The sequence below is a fragment of the Sinocyclocheilus anshuiensis genome, unplaced genomic scaffold (assembly GCF_001515605.1).
Source record: "Sinocyclocheilus anshuiensis isolate Anshui unplaced genomic scaffold, SAMN03320099.WGS_v1.1 scaffold283, whole genome shotgun sequence".
NCBI classification, from domain to species: domain Eukaryota; kingdom Metazoa; phylum Chordata; class Actinopteri; order Cypriniformes; family Cyprinidae; genus Sinocyclocheilus; species Sinocyclocheilus anshuiensis.
The window spans coordinates 1,514,050-1,536,994 of NW_015549605.1; the positions used below are offsets into that span (position 1 = coordinate 1,514,050).

The following is a 22,945-nucleotide window of genomic DNA, read 5'->3' on the forward strand; positions in this document are numbered from 1 at the left end:
TATAACAGAAATATAGAGTAAATGACCAAATGTTACATATTTAACATTTATTTTGCTGATGGTAAATGGGTTAGATTTAAGTCTGTGGAGGCCGGGACAGATGAAAGCACAATAATGATAGGTGTTCAGCCCTCATATGTAATTGGGATGTAAATGTTGTGCATAACAGAAAAGACACAAGTGCCACTTACATAATAACCCAGGCGACTCTGCACTTATACCAACGTTAACCACAGACTAAACAGAAAAGTGCATCACATAGAGATCACGCTGCTATAATAAGTGTGTGTGGGTGCGTGCAAATGTCTACGAGTGACCTTTCCTTATTTTTCCGCTGTCGTCTTCACTTTATTTCTCTCACACTTTCTCTCCCCTCCTCACTGAGTGGTCTCGCAGGGAGCTGCGCCATCTTGTCTCTGTAACATAATCATTTCAATATAAACTATTTAGGGCATGTTTAAATGCCTGAATTTGATAAAAGGCCCTTCGTTGGCGATGACAGACAGGAGAGCACGGCCAGCATGCTGACAGACGCACAATCGATCACACGCGGGAAGATAGCGAGCGAGAGGGAGAGCGAGGGAGGATAGGGAGAGTGATTGAAACGACTGCGAACAGTTTCCAGATGTTTGATTAGAAGGTGTGTGTGTACGGTGTCATCGGGGGAAATGAATTATGGGAACGAACAGTTTGTCTTGTATGCGTGTTCTCTCATATCTGTGTGTGTTTCCTCGGTCCGGCTGAAGGTACCCCAGGCACGTCTCCACTGGCCTGTATACTTGCATGTTTGGGACTGAAATGGTTTGAAAGGAGAGTTTAGCTTTAGTCAACCATGCTGGTTATTGCTGTTCTGCTGCTAGACTAGAAAATAACTGTGCTGGTCTGTCTGAATCTATCATTGTCATTTATCACTTTAACTTTGAGTCTCATTTAATTACTCTGTGAACTAGCCAGAGTTTAGACTGCAAAAGCAGTCTGAAACAATACCTAAAATAACTGTTTTCGTATGATTAACATTACTTTTCCATGTTTGCCAGTTCATATAGTTATGATCTATGTGATGTTGGTCAAAATGGTTTCAGTCGTTTCAGATTTGTTATTCAATTATTTCCAGATTAAGATTACTACAAAAATAAATTGTCCCCTTTAGAATAATGTACACTGATTTGTGAGCAATAAAACAGAAACTTTTAAATATATTAGTTTTTGAATGACACGATATTATTATTGCTTAAAAATAATAATAATAATAATAATAATAATGCAGTAAGTATAATCATTAATATAGTAATGACAATAGCAATATTAAAAAACACTTAAACCATCTTAAGCTAGTTTGCATGTTTTTAATCTGGTTTAAAATGGTATCCCAAACTGGACAAGCTGTTAATTGGCCGAAACCTTTTAAAACCATCCGACAGACCAGGCTGGGAGACCAGCGTACTATTTTAGGCTGGTTTAAACTTTTTTCAGCATGGATAATTTCATTTTGTCAGCTTTTAGGAGCACGCCGGCATAACAATGGCTTTAAAGTTAATAGAAATTAACTTCATTGAAGTTCAATTTTATGAGATCTTTTAATTTTATTTTTTCAGTTTTTTCAATTTTATGAGATCTTGTGACACAACTATGTGTACTTTTTTGTGAGTTTGAATGTGATGGCATTACAGAGGTGTTTTGTGTTACTGTGAGGTGTTATGTGTATCTCTGTGTTTGTACTGTAAGATGGATGTTGGTCTGGTTCGGCTGTGACCCGCCCTAATAATTAGGCCCGCCTGAGGGTCTGCCTTCATAAATCCAGCACAAGGCCTTAGATCTACTCACTGACACACCATTTATCACACAGACACTCATGCACTCACACACGTACTTTTGGGTCAATTATCACAGGTGTGCTGTGCCAGTGACCGCTTATTACTGCCTGTTAGTGAACTCTGTAAAAATAGCATGTAATCAAGCTCTTTAGTAAATAAGAACAAGGGTGCAAAAACAGGGCCGAGATCCACCTAAGCGATGTTACATTGGACTCTGGCTGTGAACGTTAGATCTGACACTCTTGACGTCTTTGTTCAGTTAGGTAGCAACTGATCGTCTGTATCAACATATGAGTTGATGCTCTGATGCCTCTGAGTTCAAGCTGAATGGCTGGAGGTAGGACCCTTAACAGGCTCAGAGTTCAATAAAGATTGCCCAATTTTATACAGGGCTATTATATATTCTTATATGATAGATTTCCATATATATATCATTAATATAGTAATGACAATAGCAATATTAATAACAATTCTTACATTTTTGAATCATTATTATTATACTTATTAATAAAAACAACATTTCATTTTTAATAATAATAATAATGCGATATCATTATATAATAATAAAAATAAGCATAATAATTAATATAATAATAATAATAATAATTCTTACATTTATCATAATTATTATTATTAGTAGTAGTAGTAGTAGTAGTAGTGTTATTATTATAAAATGTAAATTAATAAACTAATAATAAATAATTTTACACAAATATTTGGAAAATATAATTTGGAAAATATAGTTTGGATTTTTCCTGCACTACAGTTATTTAATTTTAGGTTGTCCAGGTTAGTAGAATTGAAATAGACATTCAGAATTAAAAAGATATTCAGTTTTGTTTGAGGAACTCAGAAGCAAATTAATTACATACCTGTGAGCAGAACTGAATATTCAACTTTTTTCCGAGTTAGATTTTTGAAACTGACTGTTCTTTTTACTTTTAAATTGCATGAAAACTCACAAAATATAAAAAAAATAGTAGAATAAAATATTAAATTAAATTAAATTAAATGCACAAATTTTGCTATTTTTCTGTATTTTCTGTACACTCTTTTGCAAAGATGCAGGTCTGTTATGATCTGTGATTGTCTGATCTCCTCCTGTCTAAGTAAGTGATTTTTGATACATATGCAGTGTTGTTCTGACCAGATCTTATGCTGTTGGGGTCTTTTCAGAAAGCTCACCTGTCCTTATACTCTAAGTAAGCAAGGGTCATAGCAAGGGTCATAGCAGGTAGGGCTGCACGATTAATCGAAATTAAATCGCAAAGGCGATAAATCGCGATTAGGCAGAAGCTGCAATTGTCATGCGTATCTTTCAGTGAAGCACAGTTCTGTGATCAGCAGTAAATCTCCATCCGAAGGCCAGAGGGCGCTCTCGCGCGGAAACTCCAAATATGCCTCGCAGAACCCAGGAAATCCCTATAGCGCAGTGTTGCCAAGTCCGAGGTTTCCCCGTGGAATTGGGCTACTTTAACACTGTTGCCGCGGGTTGTTTTTCATGTTTTTCATGTCTGCGGGTTGAAGGGACCCCAATAATGTGAAATTTAGCCCCTAAAATGCTAATTTTACCAGGGGAACCCCGCCAAAAAAACTTGTTTTTATCCCCCAGAATGCAATTTTTATTGGGGGACCCCCCTCTAAACGCTTTTGGGCTAGTTTTGAGTAGCAATTGGGCGGGTTTTGTTGTGAAAACCTGGCAACCCTGCTATAGCTGTTGCTGAATAAACAAGATTTAATTGCTTTCATTAATTCAACGTGACTAATAAACGACAATATATGGTTTATCTGAGTTTGTCTTATTATAATTGTTATTATAATAAAGTATATAATAATGCAGACATAGACTTTATCACTGCTTAGAATACTATGAAATATGTTGCGTGCCTTATTCTTGTAAGAAGCCACATCATCTCACAGAAGGATTTATTTCAAACACTCGACTGACATTATGAAGTGAGTTTGGAGTAAAAACATGTTATTAAATGTGGTATTTTCACGTGCTTTCAGGTTGAGCAGCATTTACTACACTGAGCCGTAGTTCACTGACAAGCTACGCAAACAGCTTTCATAATCGCGGAACAATTTCTTCGATTTCATAATCACACGATTAAATTGTCTGCGATTATGAACGCGATTTTGCATAGCTTGTCAGTGAACTACGGCTCTGTAGTAAATGCTGCTCCATCTGAAAGCACGTGCTGGAGATTTACTACTAATCACAGAACCGGCTTTACTGACAAGATACGCATGACAATCACATTCGATTAATCGTGCAGCTCTAATAGCAGGCCTGTTTTCTCCATCAGTTCTCCAGTTCTCTCTCTAATCGGGACAGTGAGCTCTGGCACAGAGGATCCATTTGTATTAATACACGCCGAGCCCAGTAATCCGCACAATAGCAGCCAGTCGGCATCACCTCGAATGACACCGGCCCCGACGGACCCCATGCGCTCCGAAGAGTTATAGTGTCGGGGGTGAAATCACGCTGGTTTTTCCTGGCGGCTCTGGACAAGCAGCGCCTGTGTTATTACATGGCAAAATCCCTTTATGAACAAAGCAAATAAAACAGGCCATTTAAATCTCAAAAAAATACACTGGCGCGCTCAACGGCGCATTTCTCAGAGATTAGCTAGCCTGAGGTGAGCAGCCTGAAAACGATCTGCAAAAACGCTCCTTTTGTTGAAAACTCTGTCCCAACTTATTTGTAGAGGTTCATGTTTCCACAAATGTATTCATTTTAATTGCTTTTTTTCTCTAAATATTTGCTAAGGCTACACACATCCCTGAGTACAGACAAGCTCATGGGGATTCCACATTCTTCTTGCAAGCTTGCTTGCTTGCTTTCGAATCAGATCAGGTTAGCGTAGCACTTGTTTTTTAAGGACGTTTCTGAGTGCCGTGTGTGTTTGCTCTCCTCAATTCCGATCGAAAATCGATGTAGATGAATCCTCGCAGCCTCTCGGTCTTCGCCCCTGCAGTTGTTTATCATTTACAGATGTGAAAAATGTCCAATGTTTGCTTAAACTCAAAGCTTATTTAGTCTCATTAAACTTCATTATGTGGAATATCATTAGCCCCCTGCCTGCGCTAAGGAGCCATTGGAATAAAGTGCATGTGTGTGTGTATAAGGGACGTGTGAATGCTAAATCACTGTTAAATATTCCATTATGTCATTTGCGCTATAATGTTTTTGCTCTGTTAATGAATCAGCGTGATGTTATAATAGTTATGAAGCACCTAGACGACATCTTTTCAGTGTTGAGATTCTGAGGATATATTAATACGACTGTAGAACATCTTAACCTAAACAGGTTGGCAGAAAATAGACTGATTAGTCCTGGTTAACTTTATTTTATTTTAGCTTTGTGTGTTGCCTAAAGGTTTTTACACATTTATACAAAAATATTCAACCGTGTATCACAAGTAATGTGCCATGTATTTCCATGTCTGTGCTCTCCACCAATCTTATAATGGAAATATAGAGCAAATAACTGAACTTTACATCTTTAACTGAGAGGTAGACAGGAAATAAGCTGACAGAGATGATAAAGCACTTCCTCTAGGTCACAAACTAGGGCTCAAACTTGCTTTTATCAGCCAGCTTGAGTCTTCTGATGCTGCCGACATCCTGAGGACGTTTAATATGTCAAGACACACAGACTGAGACAAGAAAAGCAGACTATTTTAAGTATTATTTTTAATATTTATATCAATATTAGCTTAACATTAGGAGGCCCTGAGCTGTTCGTCCTGTAATCTCCATCGTCTCAACATTTAACACATCAGTCAAAAGACGCAAACTTCTAGGGAGGTTATTCTCCAGTCTTACTGCTCTCTTTCTGTTAATCTGTCTTCTGGAGAAATAGAGCTGTAGAGATGAATGATTCAGGCGTTGTAAAATGGTTAAGATTATGTGGATTTTAAAGCCAGCAGGGTAAATTGTGGTCACAGCTCCAGTTTGAGTGATGGACACTGAAACAGGAAGAATATAATCATATAAATCAAATGCTGTATATTTCCAGTTGTTTAAAAGAGAGTGATTCATATTTTTCATTCTAGCTGGCACAGTGTAACTTTTTTGCACACTGGTGTACAACTATTTGACATTTAATACCCAAGGTTACCTGTTTAAGTCTATTTTGTACAGTGGGATCCAAAAGTCTGAGACCACATTGAACATTTGCTATTCGAATTCTAATTTAAACCTGGAAAAACAGGAAGTTTTAGAATTTTGATGAATTTAAAACAAAGAAAGATTATGATATAAAATTAAATGTTGTGTTATTCTTTTGTTAGATTTTTTATATATAAAACGTTTATGCGCTATTTCATTCAATACATCATTAAAAATTAGAGTTGTATTTTAATGTAATAGATCATGTTTTTATTTTTATGCAATTATATAATATAATAATTATTGGAAAGTATTATTGGAAATTGGTGTTGTGGGGAAAAATGAAAATATGCTAATTAACACCATTTTCAGTAGTGATCTCAGACTTTTGCACTACATTTCAGATTATTTATTTATTTATTTTTCTAAATAATTCATTTTAAAAGTATGCTACAGGTCTTTGGTTATACTGTTCAAAAGTTTGGGTCGCTAGGAATTTTTTTTGTTTTTGAAAAAATTGCTTACCAAGGCTGCATTTATTTGACCAAACATACAGTAACAAACAGTAATATTATGTAATTTTATTACAATGTTCTGTATTTTAATGTATTTTAAATTATCATTTATTTTTGTTATGGCAAAGCTGAATTATTAGCAGCAATTACTCCAGTGTTCATTGTCATGAACCTTCAGGAATCATTCAAATATGCTGATTTGTTATTTAAGAAACATTATTATTATTACTATTATCAATGTATATCAAGTTTTCACTGTCAAATTTGATAAATTTAATGCATGCTTGCAGTGTAAAAGTATTATTTTCTTTCATAAAAAAAAAGATTGCACTGATCTCAAACATTTAAATGGTAATGTATTTAGTATACTTAATATTAAAATGTGAATCTGTGTAAAATGAAACCATAATGATTGGGAAATTTGTGTAAATTGACGCATGTTACCCGCCTTGTTTAACGGTGCCGCCCCATGTTCAGTTAGCATGTTTATCTGTGTGGTCTTAAGCTTGGTGGAAACTTTCTGTCCCACCTCAGTTCAGTTAATATTAGTGCAAACCTGAGCCAGCGTGTGTTTGCTGCAGCTACTGAAATAACTGCAGAGGAAACCCCAAACTCCACACACACACAGTTTCCTACACATTTGTTGATGGGATTAGCTTTTATTGGGTTTGTGGATGGTGTGCCAGCATTGGCTGATATATTTAAGATGATGTTGTGGAGCTGTGTATGTGGCTGCCTGTTTAGGAAAACTGTTTATATATCCAAAAAGCTGTTTATGAGAATACTTGTACTGGTTTTACACCCCCATATCAGTTATTCACCATTATTATCATTATCTCTCTCTTCTTTGCAGACATCGATGAATGTTTGGAGAATAACGGAGGTTGTGATCATTTCTGCCGGAACACAGTGGGCAGTTTTGAGTGCAGCTGTCAGAAAGGACACAAACTCCTGACTAACGAACGCACCTGTCAAGGTGGGTCACTTTTCACACTACATTGTTTCTGCTTTCTGGGAGGATTTTCAAATTAAGGTTTTAGATGTTCGTGGGTCTACGACTATGACACTTTATGATTCATCTTAAAGGGATTGTTGACCCCAAGGTAAAAATTCTGCCATATGGCTTGCTTTCTTCTACGGAACGAAAAAGGAGATATTTAGCAAAATGTTCAGACTGCTCTTATACTTAGTTATACAACTTCAAGCTCAAGTATCAATCAAAAGTATCAAAAATATCAGAATGGACCTAAATGTTGTTAACTGAGTGAGAATCTTCCTCTTCACTGTAGTTTTATTCTGTTAAACAAAAAAGGAGATGTTTAGCAAAATGTTCAGGCTGCTCCTATACAAACAACAACTTAAAGCTCCAAAAATAACAATAAACGTTTCATACATGACTAAAAATGATAGATTTATGATTTATTTATTAATTTATGTAGTTTTTAATTTGCTAAACATCTACCTTTCCACTGTAGCTCTCAAATTGCACTCATACTTGGACAATAACAGCTTGACATTTCTCTGAATAGCGACTTAAATATCTGTACAACTTAAAGATTTCCAAAGATTTGGAAAATAGTGCAAATACAGTTTTGTGGTACTTTTTTGGTGCTTTTTCCAAATTCAGAGCTGGACGCTTACCATTCACTGCCTGCTGTTTTTGTATGGAAAAGAGCAGCATTAACTTTCTGCAAAATATCTTCATTTTCATTTGAAGAATTTAAATTTGGGGTGGACTAGTATTTTAAATCTACTGATACCTACATTGGTCGACATGTGATTAGAGAAGCCATCTACACACACTGTCCCATCAGAAGCACCTCATGGACTGGCTGTTGTTTGGTTGGGATGCTGGCAGGCGTTTTGCGTCGTATGAGGTGTGTGTGTTTAGTTGAGTTTACTGGAGGTGAATGGTGGCAGATTCCTGAAAGTATGTCGGAGCACGAGTGGCAGTACAAACTGAAATAATTTTATTAAGCTAAACCAAAACCACCCTATTCCTGGCTATCAATGTGTGGGGTGTGTATGTGTTTTTATTGAGGGGTGTGTTGGTGAAGCGCTATGTTTTGGCTATGCCAACTCTGCTAAGCTGATCTATCTGTCTTTCTTTTTGTCATTCTTATCTCTTTTTGTATATTATCCCTTGCTTTATTTTTATAGCTACACGTTTAGCTTTGAATTATTTATTTACTTTTCTATTCTCTTGATGCCAGACAATCTATCTATCTTCTCAGATCGGTTTCAGGCATTATTCATCTGTGGAAATAAATCAGATATGAATTGGATACATTGGATATTCCCCTGTTAATGAGTTGTACGTATGCCATTGGAAAAAAAAGACGGTGGTGTTTGACGTCAACTCAGGTGGACCCTTGTTGCCAAGTCCATGGTTTTCCTGCAAAATGTTTCTATTCACTGTTACTGCAGGTTGTTTTTTGGTTTGTGGGTTAAAGTGATCTCCTACCCCCGGAATGTGATTTCGAGGGAGGAGACCCTCGCCGGAGGAGAAAAAAACAAACATGACTGGGCTAATTTTTTGATTAGCAATTGGGCTGGTTTTGTTTCACAGACCTGGCAACCTTGTTCCCGGGTCAGTATGTCTACACTGGGTTGTTTTGGCAAGTGTATAGTGTAAGTACAGATATTGGATATGGGTCACTTTTAAAAGAAGATTGTCAAAAAAACAGATGTGCCAAATCATTATGATGTGCAATTTATGTATGCCAAAAATTACTTTTGTTTGGAATTATAAATGGTTGTGATTTATAATTCCCTTATAAAAAGAGTAGGCTGTTTTTTGTCTTTTAGGATACTGATGGTGAATATCCAAAGATCCTGATGAAATCACCTTTTTTGGTGGTCATTTTTACTGCAAGCCAGGAAATTATTACACACATGTGATTTGCTTTGATGGTGTTGTGTTCTTTGTTTGTTCTCTGCAGATATTGACGAGTGCTCCTTTGAGAGGACATGTGACCACATCTGCATCAACTACCCGGGAAGCTTTGAGTGTGTGTGTCACAAAGGTCACAGTTTGTATGGCCTCACACACTGCGGCGGTGAGTTCACAATCTCAAAACCAGCCAATGGTTCTCACTCTTTTAAATATGAAAAATCACAATCTGATACTCAAACTGACATCTGTGTGTGACAGATATTGACGAGTGCAGCATTAATAATGGGAGCTGTGAATATGGCTGCGTTAACACAGCGGGCAGTTACGAGTGTGTGTGTCCTCCTGGTCAAAAGCTCCATTGGAACAAGAAAGACTGTGTTGGTGAGTCCTCCCTTCATTCCTCATCTCGAAATATCCCATAATGTTTGCCGTTTCCATGGTAACGCATCTCGCTTGTCCCTCAGAGGCGGTAAAATGCCTCCCGAATGGAAAGCCGACACCTCGTGCTCAGCTTAGCTGCACCAAGACAGGTGGAGGGGAGGTGTGTTCGCTGTCCTGTCCGTCAAATGCACTTTTCCTGGCAGGTCAGTACCTCACTTTTTGGGATTTCTGTGGAAGTTAGTTGAACAGCATGTGATTCTGCGTTGTTTTCGGATACATTAAGTGCAGTTTGATTTGTTAAACATGAAAAATGCAGATGTCGTACATCTGAAAGGAAATTATTTATTTAGATTAAGCACTCCATTTATGGTTATTGGCGCAAAGAGTCGTTGACCTCTGCTTCCCTCTAGTGGTTCAAACTTTATATCACATGTGCCATAGGGTCAATCTTTGTTTCAACCATGATGCATATTTAATACACTAAACAAAGCAAATCTTAATCATTAATAAAGGATGATGAAGAGTCTGATGGAATGAGCAAAAACTAGCCAGAAATTAAGAATTAAGCTTGCTACCACTTGTAAAGACATTGAACTGTCATAACTATAAATGTTAGATGACCAAACAAACCATAAAGGGCAAAATACGTACAGCTGGCTTGACCAGAGGACTCATGTGAATGTGATTTTTGACTTTCTGTGAGAAAGTGACTAGAAAGGAATGCTGTGGCGATATTTCATAAGTACATCTATCATCTCTGTGGACTGATTTGGTAAAGGTATTAAGGTGTTAGATGTCCAAAACTTGTCTCTGACCAATTTTATGCAAGGACCATCAGTTTAGAGGAATGAGCATAAACATATTAACACCCGTAAGTAACTTTCAGACAAGTCCTGATTCATTAAACTGTGATTCATCTGTGCAGCTCTTACACAAGGGCTACATTCTCACCCGCTACAATCTAAAAAACTCTAATTTGCACTACAGAATATGTATTCAAAATATATCTAAACATCCTTTAAAGGGGTCATATGATGCTATTTTAAAGATCATTATTTTGTGTATGTGGTGTAACAGAATATGTTGACATGCTTTAATGTTCAAAAAACACATTATTTTTCAAATACTGTACATTATTGTAGGTCCTCTATGCCCCGCCTCTCTCAAACACGTCGTTTTCAACAAAGCCCCCTCCTTTGACAAGCGCAGTTTGCTCTGATTGGCCAGCTGACCCAGTGCATTGTGATTGGCCGAACACCACAAGCACGCGTCGGAAATGTAACGCCCCTTACCATAATCGCGAGCTTCAAGCTTTCAAAGTAAATATCAAGACAGTTAATAATGTTGTTAGTTTTACCATCAGTTCAAGCCCGAAAGGGCAACAGAGTCGCGTGACAGACACAGTGATGATGCAGTACACAAGCCGCGGTTAAGACAGCTGACATGCTATGATTTCTGACAGGCAGTTCACTCTCCTGTGATGTGACCCTGTTCCCCTCACACACACACACACGACGCGTTACTCTGCGCTGCGCAAAACTCCGCATTTGAACAGTCAATAGCAAACTTAAAAAATAAAAAGATACTTAAACTAATAACAAAACATACTTACAGTCGCTGATTCAGCTTGTAACACTCCAACGAGAAAGGAAATCTTGAAATCGCATCATATGACCCCTTTAAGTAAATTAATTTCAGAAAATGTTTTTTTTTCTTGCTTGTTTGAAGCACAAATGTACTAAAATACAGTGATTTTTATTTGTAAAACAAGAAAAAGAAAAAAAATTGGCAATGGAATTTTTTTTTTAATTCTAATTATGTTTAACGAATTTCAACCCTTTTTTAGTAGAAAACAAGAAAAAAATGCTGTTATGTCTGTCTGTTATGCGCTACAAAAATAAGTATTCAAAATATCCTAACAATCTTAAAATAGTTTCAATGAATATTTATTCATTTTTCTTTTAACCCCATTGGTAAATTTTTCTTTCTTTCTTTTTAAAGCACAGATCGACTGAATTTTATGCTAAAAACAGTTTTCAATGCAGTGGATGTACTTCAAAAAGTATAAAAAGTTATAAAAGTTAATGTGCACAATGAAATCTAGTATGCACCACAAAAAAAAATAATATTATTTATTTTTAAATAAATAGCTTCCTTAAAATAAATTTACAGAGAATGTTGAATCATTTAAATCCTAACCCCATCGGTAAATCGTGTTTTTCTTGTTATTAGCATAAAATTACTAAAAATAAAATTATATGTATAATTATATGATAAAAATGTAATGTTGAAATCAACAATGCAGTACATGTATATGGAAAGTAGTGTACATTATAAAAGCTAATATGCACTATAAAATCTATTATGCACTAAAAAAATAAATCTGCACTAATCTGAAGTGTGTCCTAATAGTATGTACTAGAATAAATTAAATTAATAAAATCTAATTTTCATCTTTAAATAAGATCCATGTGAATTTGAGTATATGAGTATTTGTCTTTGTGAGTGTGTGTGTTTATAACTTTTGGATTCTCTGTACGTGTGTGTTAATGGTCTCCCCGGGTTCACACAGTGAGCACTAAAGCTGTAGAAAACCTCTTTTAATCCTGTTCACCCGGGGTCTGAAGCCTCACGCCAACAGAAATATTCAGCCTGCCATTGGACGATTTGTGGCAAGGCCAAAGTCAGGCCAATGACTCTCTAGACAACTTCCCAGTACTCTGTCATCCTGACAGCCAACCCTCTCTCCACACACACACACACACACACACACACATACATCATGCACATACACTACAAAACATTACTCAGGTGCATGCAGCACCTGGACCTGGAGCATCTGTTTAAAAGTTTTCTCTCTCTCTGTGTGTGTGTGTGTGTGTGATTTAGACTCTGAGAACAGTTACACTCTGAGCTGCGGTGTACCTGTCCAGCCAGGTAAAGTTCCAGTGAAGAGGAACGTCACTACTTCCAGCAGTAGCTCCCTGCAAACCTGCACAGGTACATCTTACATCTGTCTACGTCCTGTACTCATTTGTTAAACTGTGGTTTATCTGCACAGCTCTGAGACAAAGGCTACATTCTCTCTCATAAACATGCATGTACAATACTACAGTCAAGTATGCACTACAAACAGTAGCCTAGCATGCATTACAAAGCTAGCTTGCACTATAAAGTATAGTATGCCCTGCAAAATATAGTGCACTACATCATTCGATTCATAGAAACACTCATAAGACCGAACACTTGCTTTTCATGTTTCCTTCCATTCTTTTTTCTTTTCGCTTTCCTTTTCTTTCTCTTATTTATTTTACCATTTAATTTCTTCCCAATTCTTTTTTCTTTTTCCTTTCCATTTCTCTTCTCTTTCCTCTTGTTTTCTTCTTCAGCTGCTTTTTGTTTCCTTTACTATTCTGTTCTTCCTTTTCTGTTTCTTTCCATTACATTCCTTTCCTTTCCTTATTATCTATTTTCTTGTTTCCTTTCCAAAATGTTTCTGTTTCCTTTCCTTGCTTTTCCTGTTTCTCTTGTTCTTTTTCCTGATTTATTTTCCTTTTTTCCCCGTTTCTGTTTTTTCCTTTTCTTTTTCTTCCCTTTTCTTTCATTTGCCTTTTGATCCTTTTCTCTTTTGCATTTTCTGTTTCTTTCCATTCATCTCCTTTTTCTTCTCTTTCCTTTTTCCTCTTCTCTATTTCCTTGTTTCCCTTTCCTGTTTCTTTTCCTGCTTTCCCTTCATCTTTTCCTTTTCTTTCATTTCCTCTCCCTTTTCCTCTCTCATTTCCTCTTTTCCACTTTCCTTTCCCATCTCCTCTACTTTTTCCTGTTTCTTTTCCTTTTATTTATCTCTTACCCCATTTCCTGTTTCCTTTCCTTTATCTCTTCTTTTCTTCTTTTTTCCTGTTTCCTTTCATTTACAGTTCCTTTATTTTTCTTTATCTCTTCTCCAGTTTCCTTTTCCTTTTCCCTTTCCTTTCCTTTCCTTTCCTTTCCTTTCCTTTCCTTTCCTTTATCTCTTCTCCCTTTCCCTGTTTCCTTTCCTTTTCTTTATCTTTTCTTCTGTTTTTTTCTTTCCATGGTCTTTTCCCCTTTTTCTATTTTCCCTTTCCTTTCCTTTCCTTTCCTTTCCTTTCCTTTCCTTTCCTTTCCTTTCCTTTCCCTAAGAGGCTCAGGTGTTTCTCTTATCTTCATTTCTTCTTCATCTTATCTCCTCTCTTTTTTCTTGTTTCCTTTCCATTCCATTCCTTTCTGTGCTTTACTTCTCAGCCTCGGTTCACTCAGTACAATGGCAGTGCTGACGTTCACATGCCTTTGCCTTGTCCCAGAATACCTATCTGACTTTTGTGGCCCCTCCAGCAGAGATTAGATAGGACAACTGTAAACACGTCTTGTGGCAAGACCTGTTCCACTCCATTACATTGCATTATAGACATTGGATCACTAAAAAAAGGGCTCAAACGCAGATCTGCGAGGAGAATTAGGACAGGTCCTATCATTCAACCCTGCTGAGGTCACAAACACGCTACTATTATCCCCAGTACTCTCTCTTTCCCAGCTCTCAGATTTCGACATTCCCCATGTGGTTCGTTGTGTAGATTTTGGACAGCAAAGCAAGGCACAGACAGACAGACAGACAGACTGCTTAGAAATACTCTCGCATACACACACACACACGCCGTTTCTTGTTTTGGACGGCATACATAGGAATGCTGTGAACCTGAGTAAATGACTCTGTGCTGGCTGCACATCTACATGCTGACAGATTTGAAATACACAGACAGGATTCTACCACAGCGGCTCCTGAGGGCCTCTACACACGGGGCCCAGGGAGAACGAGTAAACAGACGGTTAACGCTCGATTCACACATTCTAGAAAAAAAAAAAAAACATTCTTAAAGGTTCACTACCAAACTCCTACCGCCATGTCCAAAACCGCCACACGCTCGATATGATTCTAGAAGACCAGCTGAAGTCCTCAACCGCAGTGTGTTCGCTCTTCAACTCCTGACCCTTCGTCTCCCTTCATTCTCTCACTGACTTTGGACTTGTTGTGCTAAACTAGATACTCACATTTTTAATACTTTGGAATGGTCCGCTCAGCCCACAAGACAGATTTAGTGTGTCTGAATGTTGGATTTGTAAAAGGCCTCATATTTTGTTGTTTTCCATGATTATTATCCAAACCGTGCAAGTGAAAGTGAGACTTTGCCGATTTCCTGTCCATCAGAGATGCTGGCCCAGCCTGTGAAGCAGAAAGCACGCTTTAAGATCAAAGACGCCAAGTGCCACCTGAGACCCCGCAATAAGGAGAAACACAGGGATATGGGAAAGCAGGGCCTGCAGCGTGAGAAATAACATGCCAAACACTGCACATTTAAAAATTGTTTTCATAAAATGATAAATACTGAATGCATTCTCTCTATTCTCCTTTGTCCCGTTTCCTTTCCTTTTTCTTCTTGTTTCCTGTTTTCGTTCCGTTTTCCTCCTCTTCTGTGTCCTGTTACTTTTATATTTTTCCTGTTTCTTTTCTTTTTTGATATTCCTATTCCCTTCTCATTTCCTTTCTCCTGTTTTCTTTCCCTTTTCTCTTTTTCTTTGTCCTATTTCCTTTCCTTTCAATTTTCCTGTTTTATGTATTTTTTGTCCTTCATTTCCTGTTTCCTTTACATTTTCTTTTCACGTCTCCTCTTCCTTTTCCTTTTCCCTTTCTGTTTTCTGATTCCTACTTTCTTTCCTTTTTTCCTCTTCTACATTGTCCTTTATCCTTTCCTTGCAATTGTCCTGCTTCCTTTACATTTTCTTCTCCTTTTCCTATTTTTCTTCTTCCTTGTTTCTCTTTCCCTTTTTCTCTTCATGTTCCCATTACCTATTATCTTCTCCTTTTCACTTCTTTTTGCTTCTGATTTCCTTTTTCTCTTCTCCGTTGCTTTTATTTTTTTTCCCCCATTTCCTCTTCCTGTTTACTATCCTTTTTTCTTCTCCATTTCATATTTCTTTTTCTTGTTTTGTTTTGTTTGCTTTTTCTCTTCACCCTTTTCCCTTCTCTTCTTTTTTCATTCCCTTTTCTCTTTTTCTTTCTCATCTCCTTTTTTTCACCTTTTTACCCATTTCCATTTTCTGTCTCCTATTTTTTTCCTATCCCATATCTTCTCTTCCTTTTTTTGGTTTCATTTACTTTTTTTTTTGCTTCTCCTTTTCTTGATTGCTTTTCATTTTTTCTTCTCCTTTTATCTTTCCTTTTCTTTCAGCAGCTGGTCAGTTCCCCTGCACAGATGACTGTCAGGTGACATTTGTGAATCTGAAGTGCGACTCGTCCAAAAAGCGCCGTCGTGGCCGCAAGTCTCCATCCAAGGAAGTCTCCCACATCACAGCGGAGTTTGAGATGGAAATGAAAGAAGAGGAAGCCTCAGGTAACATTGCCTTCATGTGTGTACAGTAGTTCTCTCTGCGTTCACAATTTCCATGTGGTACCATCTGTGACTTTAGAATGTAAATGTGATTGTTTTCATCTTTATATATGTGTCAGAATCATGTAATGTGGACTGTGTGCGTGAGAAGACCAAACAGAGGCTGCAGAATGCTATGCGCACACTAAGGAAGTCCATCAGTAAGCAGCAGTTCTACATTCAGTTCTCTGGCACGGCGTACGAGGTGGCCCAGCGTGCCGTGCGGCAGACAGAGGGAGATGAGACCTGCAGTATAGGACAAGTCCTCACCGACGGGAAGTGTGGTGAGCATTCAGGGAAACGCTTTTGTTTTCTGATCTGGTATATTGAAGACAGTTTCATAAGTCTATGTCTGGGTGCGCTTCTGTGTGTTCATGTGTCTCCCAGTCAGCTGCGGTGTGGGAACGTTCTACAGCGGAGAACAGGAACAGTGCATGATATGTCCACCAGGAACCTATCAGGACAGAGAGGGCCAGCTGTCCTGCGAGCCCTGCCCCAGCACCGAGGGACAGGGCATCGCAGGGGCCAAGAACGTCTCCGAATGCGGAGGTGTGTGTGGATACAAGTTATCAAACACTCAGTCAATGAATAGCTTTGTGATGGTAATAAAACACCTATTGATTATTGGAAAGACCATCCCCTTTTTTAAAATTAATCCATACATTTTGAAATTCAGGGTCAATATAGCCTGAATTGAAATCCCAGAATTGCTCATTATCATGCAAATGTGAGATTTCTAATGAAAGACTAAGGAAAGTCTGGATCAGTTGGTAGGTAGAAGCCCAATTTGACCATTTGAGCTGCTCAAGCACAACCACAACCCAATTCTAATCCATTTTTAGGTGATTCTCATACGTGCCGCAGTGCAAATAATGCTCATAATACTTCAGTACTTCAGTTCAATTGACTATTGATTGAGATCTCTTTGCTTTTAGCTCCCCCTTGTGGAATTAAAATTCCATGATGCATAACTGATGAACATCATGAACCACTTTTCCGTTTATCTACTTATTTAGCTAAATATCCAGGCTGTGCATTTCTATACAGTGGTAGTGAATAGGAACAGAGTCTGTGAAGCTGTCAAAAGGGACCAAAAAATCACCATAAAAGTAGTCTAGACAGCTTGTTTTCTATATTCTTTAAGTTTTGTAAAGCCAGTTTGATCATTTTTTTTGTAATTAGCAGACTGAAATTTATGTTGTTTTCCTTTTTAGATTAACTGTCCCCTATTCTTATATATATATATTTTTTTAATTATTATTATTATTATATATATTTTTTTATTCAGCATAGGGGCATCAAAGAATCCTGAAAAAAATGTATGACAGTTTTCACAAAACAATTAAGCAGCACAACAGTCTTCAACATTGATGATAATGAGAAATGTTTTTGAGCAGCAAATCAGCATATTAGAATGATTTCTGAAGAATCATGTGACAGACTGGAGTAATGATGCTGAAAATTCAGCTTTGCATCACAGGAATAAATTGCATTTTAAAATTGAAAACACAATTTTCATTTGTAATGCTGTATCACAATATTGCTATTTTTACTGGGGGTTTTTTTGTTTAAATAAATGCAGCCTTAGCGAACATAAGAGACTTCTTTCAAAAACATTTTTTAAAAACCACTATCAGCTTTTAAATGGTAGTATAATTTCTGATTTTATTTATTAAATGTTTAAAATGTTGCGTAATTCTTTCTCTGGTTGTAGGCCAGTGTCCTGCCGGTCAGTTCTCTGCTGATGGTTTCCGTCCGTGTCAGCCTTGCCCGCTGGGAACCTTCCAGCCTGAGCCGGGCCGAGTGTTGTGTTTCTGTTGTGGAGGAGGACTCATGACTAAACACACGGGCAGCACGTCCTTTAGAGACTGTGAAGCCAAAGGTATGCTGGGAAACACAGCGACTCCTGGTTAACACTTAAGCGTGCTTATTTCTTATATATTTTGCATTCTCTCTTCTCCCATATTTCCAGTTCACTGTGCTCTTGGGCATTATTATAATGCCACCACGCACCGGTGCATCCGGTGTCCGGCTGGTACCTACCAGTCTGAGTCGGGACAGAACTACTGCATCACCTGCCCTGGAAACACCACTACAGATTTTGACGGCGCTAACAATGTATCTCACTGCAAAAGTAAGTCAGATACTTGCAAATCCACTCACAGATGACATAATAAGCAGTGAATTCAAGGCTCTGTCTGTTTTATCCCTTACAGATCAGCTATGTGGTGGTGAGCTGGGAGATTTCATGGGCTACATCGAATCTCCCAACTATCCTGGCGACTATCCATCTAATGTGAACTGTGTCTGGACCATTAACCCTCCGAACAAGAGGCGCATCCTTATTGTTGTACCAGAAATCTTTCTCCCTATTGAGGATGAGTGCGGGGATGTTCTTGTCATGAGGAAGAGTGGTATGGTATACCTATCGTTTTGGATGCTGGTTAATTATTGCAGCAAGAATCCACGTTACTGAGCTCCTCCCCTCTCTTTTTAGCCCAGCCCACTTCCATTACAACTTATGAGACATGCCAAACTTATGAGCGACCAATCGCCTTCACCTCCCGCTCACGCAAGCTGTGGATCCAGTTCAAATCTAATGAGGGAAACAGTGGAAAGGGATTTCAGGTTCCGTATGTCACTTACGATGGTAAGATAAAGTCCAAACACAACAATATACATTTAGGCACCCACATTCACATACAGTAAGGTTACATTAGAAGTGAATGGTACAGTAGATTTAGTCAGTGTTTATAATTAATACACAATTCAGAAGTTTGAGGTCAGATTAAAAAAAAGAAATGAATAATACTTTTATTCAGTAAGAATGCATTAAATTGCTAAAAAGTGACATTTATAATGTTACAAAAGATTTCTATTTCAAATAAATGCTTATTTTATTTTATTTTATTTATTTTTTCTCCTGGATTCCTGGGGGAAAAAATGTATCACGGTGTCCACAAAAATATTAAGCAGCACAACTCTTCACAACATGATTATCAGAAATGTTTATTAAGCAGCAAATCAGCATATTAGTATGATTTCTGAGGGATCATGTGGCACTGAAGACTGGTGTAATGATGCTGAAAATTCAGCTTAACCATCACAGGAATAAATGACATAAAAATAAATTTTAAATAAATAGATTTTTAATTATTTTAAAATATATTAAAATAGAAAAGAGTTATTTTAAATTGTAATAATATTTCACAATATTACTGTTTTTACTGTATTTTTTATTACATAAATACAGCCTTTTTACATTCATAAATATTGCCAAAATCGGTATATGGTACAAAATAGATTTGAAAATCAGTAGAGAAAAAACGTTTAAAAACAAAAAACGTAAAACAAAAATACATAAATAATAAATACTACATATATCAGTTTTTGTTGATGAAAGCAATGTGTGTTTGTCATTACAGAAGACTACCAGCAACTTATAGAGGACATTGTTCGAGATGGTCGACTTTACGCCTCAGAAAACCACCAGGAGATATTAAAAGTGAGTGTATGTTTTCACTAGAGCAAGCAACTGCAGACAAACTTAACTTTATCTACCACTTTTAATTCTCTGTTTCTGTGTTTTCAGGATAAGAAGCTGATTAAAGCTCTGTTTGATGTGCTGGCTCACCCTCACAACTACTTTAAATACACCGTGCAGGAATCAAAGGAGATGTTCCCACGTTCCTTTATCAAACTGCTACGCTCCAAAGTCTCCAGGTTTCTACGGCCGTATAAATAGAATCACGAACATTTCTTCCACGACCCCGGCTCTATCCCCGTCTCTCTTCCTGTCTTTTCTCCACTAGCTCCCAGAAGGCCTCACTACTGCAAGATAAAGACGTTTGGCCTTCTTCCTGTCTGAGATTTGTCCATTTGTCCATTTTTGTCTTTGTTTGTTTTTTGTTTGCTAATATTTATGTGCTTGATTTTGCAAAAGCCCTCTTTGGATGTTTGATATCTACAGTATATATTTGTATATGTGTGTATGTATATATATGTGTGTGTGTGTGTGTGTGTGTGTGTGTGTGTGTGTGTGTGTGCGAACATGATGTGTGTGTGTGTGTGCGAACAAAAAATTATGTGCAAGCTTATGGCGTATTAGGACACATACAGACACACACAGATATATATTCTTGTTTTGAAAATGTTATTTTCATGCCCCGAATGTGCACAAGGGGTTTTAATATCCTAGTGCACTTAAAGTTTTCTTTTCAAACTGTATGAGAAAGGATTCGCTTTCTGCTCTGACCACAACATGAAAGACAAAGCCAGATAAATGAAAGAAAAAGAAAAAAAAAACAAGATAAAAGACAAAGACTACCTGGCGGTACGAGAGTTAGTTACGTGTACGTTGTTTAACTAGTATTTGGAGCTTCAATTGCACTTGAATTTTACATTGTAGAGAATAAGGAATGTTTTTGTTGTATAGAGATGTTTTACTTTGGTTGTAGAAACATGAAATGTTCAAACTTCCCCTCTACAGGATGCAGAAAGATATTCTCACCTATCTCTCTCCTAAAACAGAAACAGATTTCATAACAATCGTCTCATAATAAGTTTTTTTGCAGTTTAATATAAAAAAGTGTTGAAGTACCATAATGTTTCATTGGGTCTGTACCTAGCCTGACAAGTATAAGTTTCTATCATGAGTTTTAATTTCACATGATGCAATGAGTTTGTCATTAACCTGGCTGTTATTGTGCATGGAACATTTGGAGAAATTGTAAATATGGTGATTTTTGGCAAGTCAGATTTTTGTTTGAGCTGGTTGTGTCATAAAACTCATGGAAATGGCAGCATTTTGATTCATAACAACAAAGAATTCCATTTGGATTAAGAGTCTTATGGTCTATTACATAGTTATAACACATTTATTACATAGTAATAACATATCACCTTTGTGCTGTGCACAAAGACACATATTTTGCTCTTCTTGTTGAACTGTGGATGAAAATCAGAGGCTGTTTGTTGAACAGATGACATTCCTGAAGTATGTGAATGTTGGCTGACTGAAAAAATCCAGAGATCAGATAATTTCACCTCATAAATTAGCAGAATGCGCTTGTAGGAAAGCAAGCAAACAAAAAATGATAGTGTGAGTGTCTCTATGCAGTTCTGGTACAGTTTTATTTAATATTATTTGCCCATTTTGTTAAAACTGATTAAGTGATATTTTTACAAGTGTATGGACTGTAGAGGAGTGAGTGAAAAGGCAGAAAAACAAAAACCAAACCACAAACATCTAAATGTGCCATAAAGTCACAGAAATACAGATAATATTAACTGTCATTTTACAGTATTCTGCTTTGTTTTGCATATATTCCAGTTTGGGAGGGAGGGACGGAGTGATCATTCTAAAGCTGCTTTGTTATATGAGCACTTATTCATGCTTGTATTTCTAATATCCACATATGGACAGGGAAACACATTCACTCTTGCATCCAGCATAAATAAACATACCTTCATGCATGCACACATAATGCATTACCTAATCCGTATTATTATGCTATCACGGTAATCTATGATTTGAGATAACCGCAGGTTGTCTTTGATTTTTATTTATTTTTTTAATCACATGTTATAGTCTCATTTGATTACTAAACTAAGGCATGTGACTATTTGAGGAACTGTTGCCGTTAGAAAAGAAGACGACGAATGTTTGACATGTCAAATCAACTAATACACACATGGCTTCACACACAGATATAAGTACTTTGCCCCTCAGATGGAGAGAGTGACTCAAGACTGCTGCTGGCGTGATTTGTAAGCTTTATGAATACAGATGTGTAAATGATGTACAAATGTTAGTTTTTTTAAGTTAATATTTACAGTAGAAGGAAACAATATACTGGGGAAGGTGACAGTCTAACATGTACAGGACTGTTCTGGAAAGCTGTGTTTGATAGTATGCTTCCCATCATGATAAATGACCGCATTACAGAAGAATGAACAGTTCTGCAGTGTGAAATCAACCCCAGAGGATGTGTAGAAGAGAATGGGAACTATTGTTAAGACCTCACTTTATTAATAAATCATTCAAATCTTATGCTGTGTGTGTTGTGCTGACCTTTCATTTGAAACGTGTTGATCATATACTAATTAATAGTATATTAGTTAAAATTAATTAAGTGGAAGTTAAAATTAGGAAAAATGACCCTAGTGTCACCTAACGGCACTGTGAATGATTTGTGATCTCTTGTGTTAATACATCCTAAAATATAATGCAGATGTCTCCCCACAAAGGGGCAGTGTGCACCAAGATGTCGCAAGCAATTTCGAATTCATTTTTTTTTACAGATTATTTTTGCTAGCTTTTTCAGAATATTTGAACTTAATTTGTAAAGTAAAAAGGTTGATATTCGTATTTTTTTAACTACCAGACAGATCAAGATCGACTGATATCCGATTAGTACACCTTTATCTATGATTAAATTTCAAAAAGCCATTGCTACTTACATGCAAGTCAAGGTCAGACAAAAATACCATCTTTGGTTAGACAGCACAGATAAGTTATAGATATAGATGGTAGATATATTTAATATTAAGCCATCCTCTCCGACTGAAACAACTGACTTGAGCGAATGAACACATCCTACTACGGGAAAGGATTGTCTCATGAATATTAATTACGTACGTGACGTTGACACAGTTAGAGGCTGATTGGTTGAATGGGAGACGTTGGTTTTGATTCCGCTGAGGAAAGATTTCTGTTTGAGCGCGCTTTAGCGTTTAAGGTGTATACAACGATATAAAACGTCCAAACGTACAATTAA

At 37.1% G+C, this 22,945-nt stretch overlaps 1 protein-coding gene across 4 annotated transcripts in view; it reads left to right on the forward strand.

Moving 5' to 3' along the window:
• The window catches only part of scube1 (signal peptide, CUB domain, EGF-like 1), a 71,382-nt gene extending 51,205 nt beyond the window's left edge, over positions 1-20,177 (forward strand). For 2 of the 4 annotated variants that reach the window (XM_016447472.1, XM_016447474.1), the window contains 15 exons: positions 7,300-7,422; positions 9,389-9,505; positions 9,601-9,723; positions 9,807-9,926; positions 12,613-12,723; positions 14,948-15,064; positions 15,969-16,130; positions 16,247-16,450; positions 16,554-16,715; positions 17,881-18,048; positions 18,139-18,300; positions 18,383-18,580; positions 18,664-18,816; positions 19,592-19,671; positions 19,759-20,177. In XM_016447472.1, the coding sequence (XP_016302958.1) occupies positions 7,300-7,422; positions 9,389-9,505; positions 9,601-9,723; positions 9,807-9,926; positions 12,613-12,723; positions 14,948-15,064; positions 15,969-16,130; positions 16,247-16,450; positions 16,554-16,715; positions 17,881-18,048; positions 18,139-18,300; positions 18,383-18,580; positions 18,664-18,816; positions 19,592-19,671; positions 19,759-19,911 (2,153 nt within the window). In that variant the 3' untranslated portion in view covers positions 19,912-20,177. The remainder of the gene's footprint in view (positions 1-7,299; positions 7,423-9,388; positions 9,506-9,600; positions 9,724-9,806; positions 9,927-12,612; positions 12,724-14,947; positions 15,065-15,968; positions 16,131-16,246; positions 16,451-16,553; positions 16,716-17,880; positions 18,049-18,138; positions 18,301-18,382; positions 18,581-18,663; positions 18,817-19,591; positions 19,672-19,758) is intronic. The other 2 variants (XM_016447473.1, XM_016447475.1) reach the window with 1 other exon arrangement.
• Positions 20,178-22,945: the final 2,768 nt, after the last annotated feature.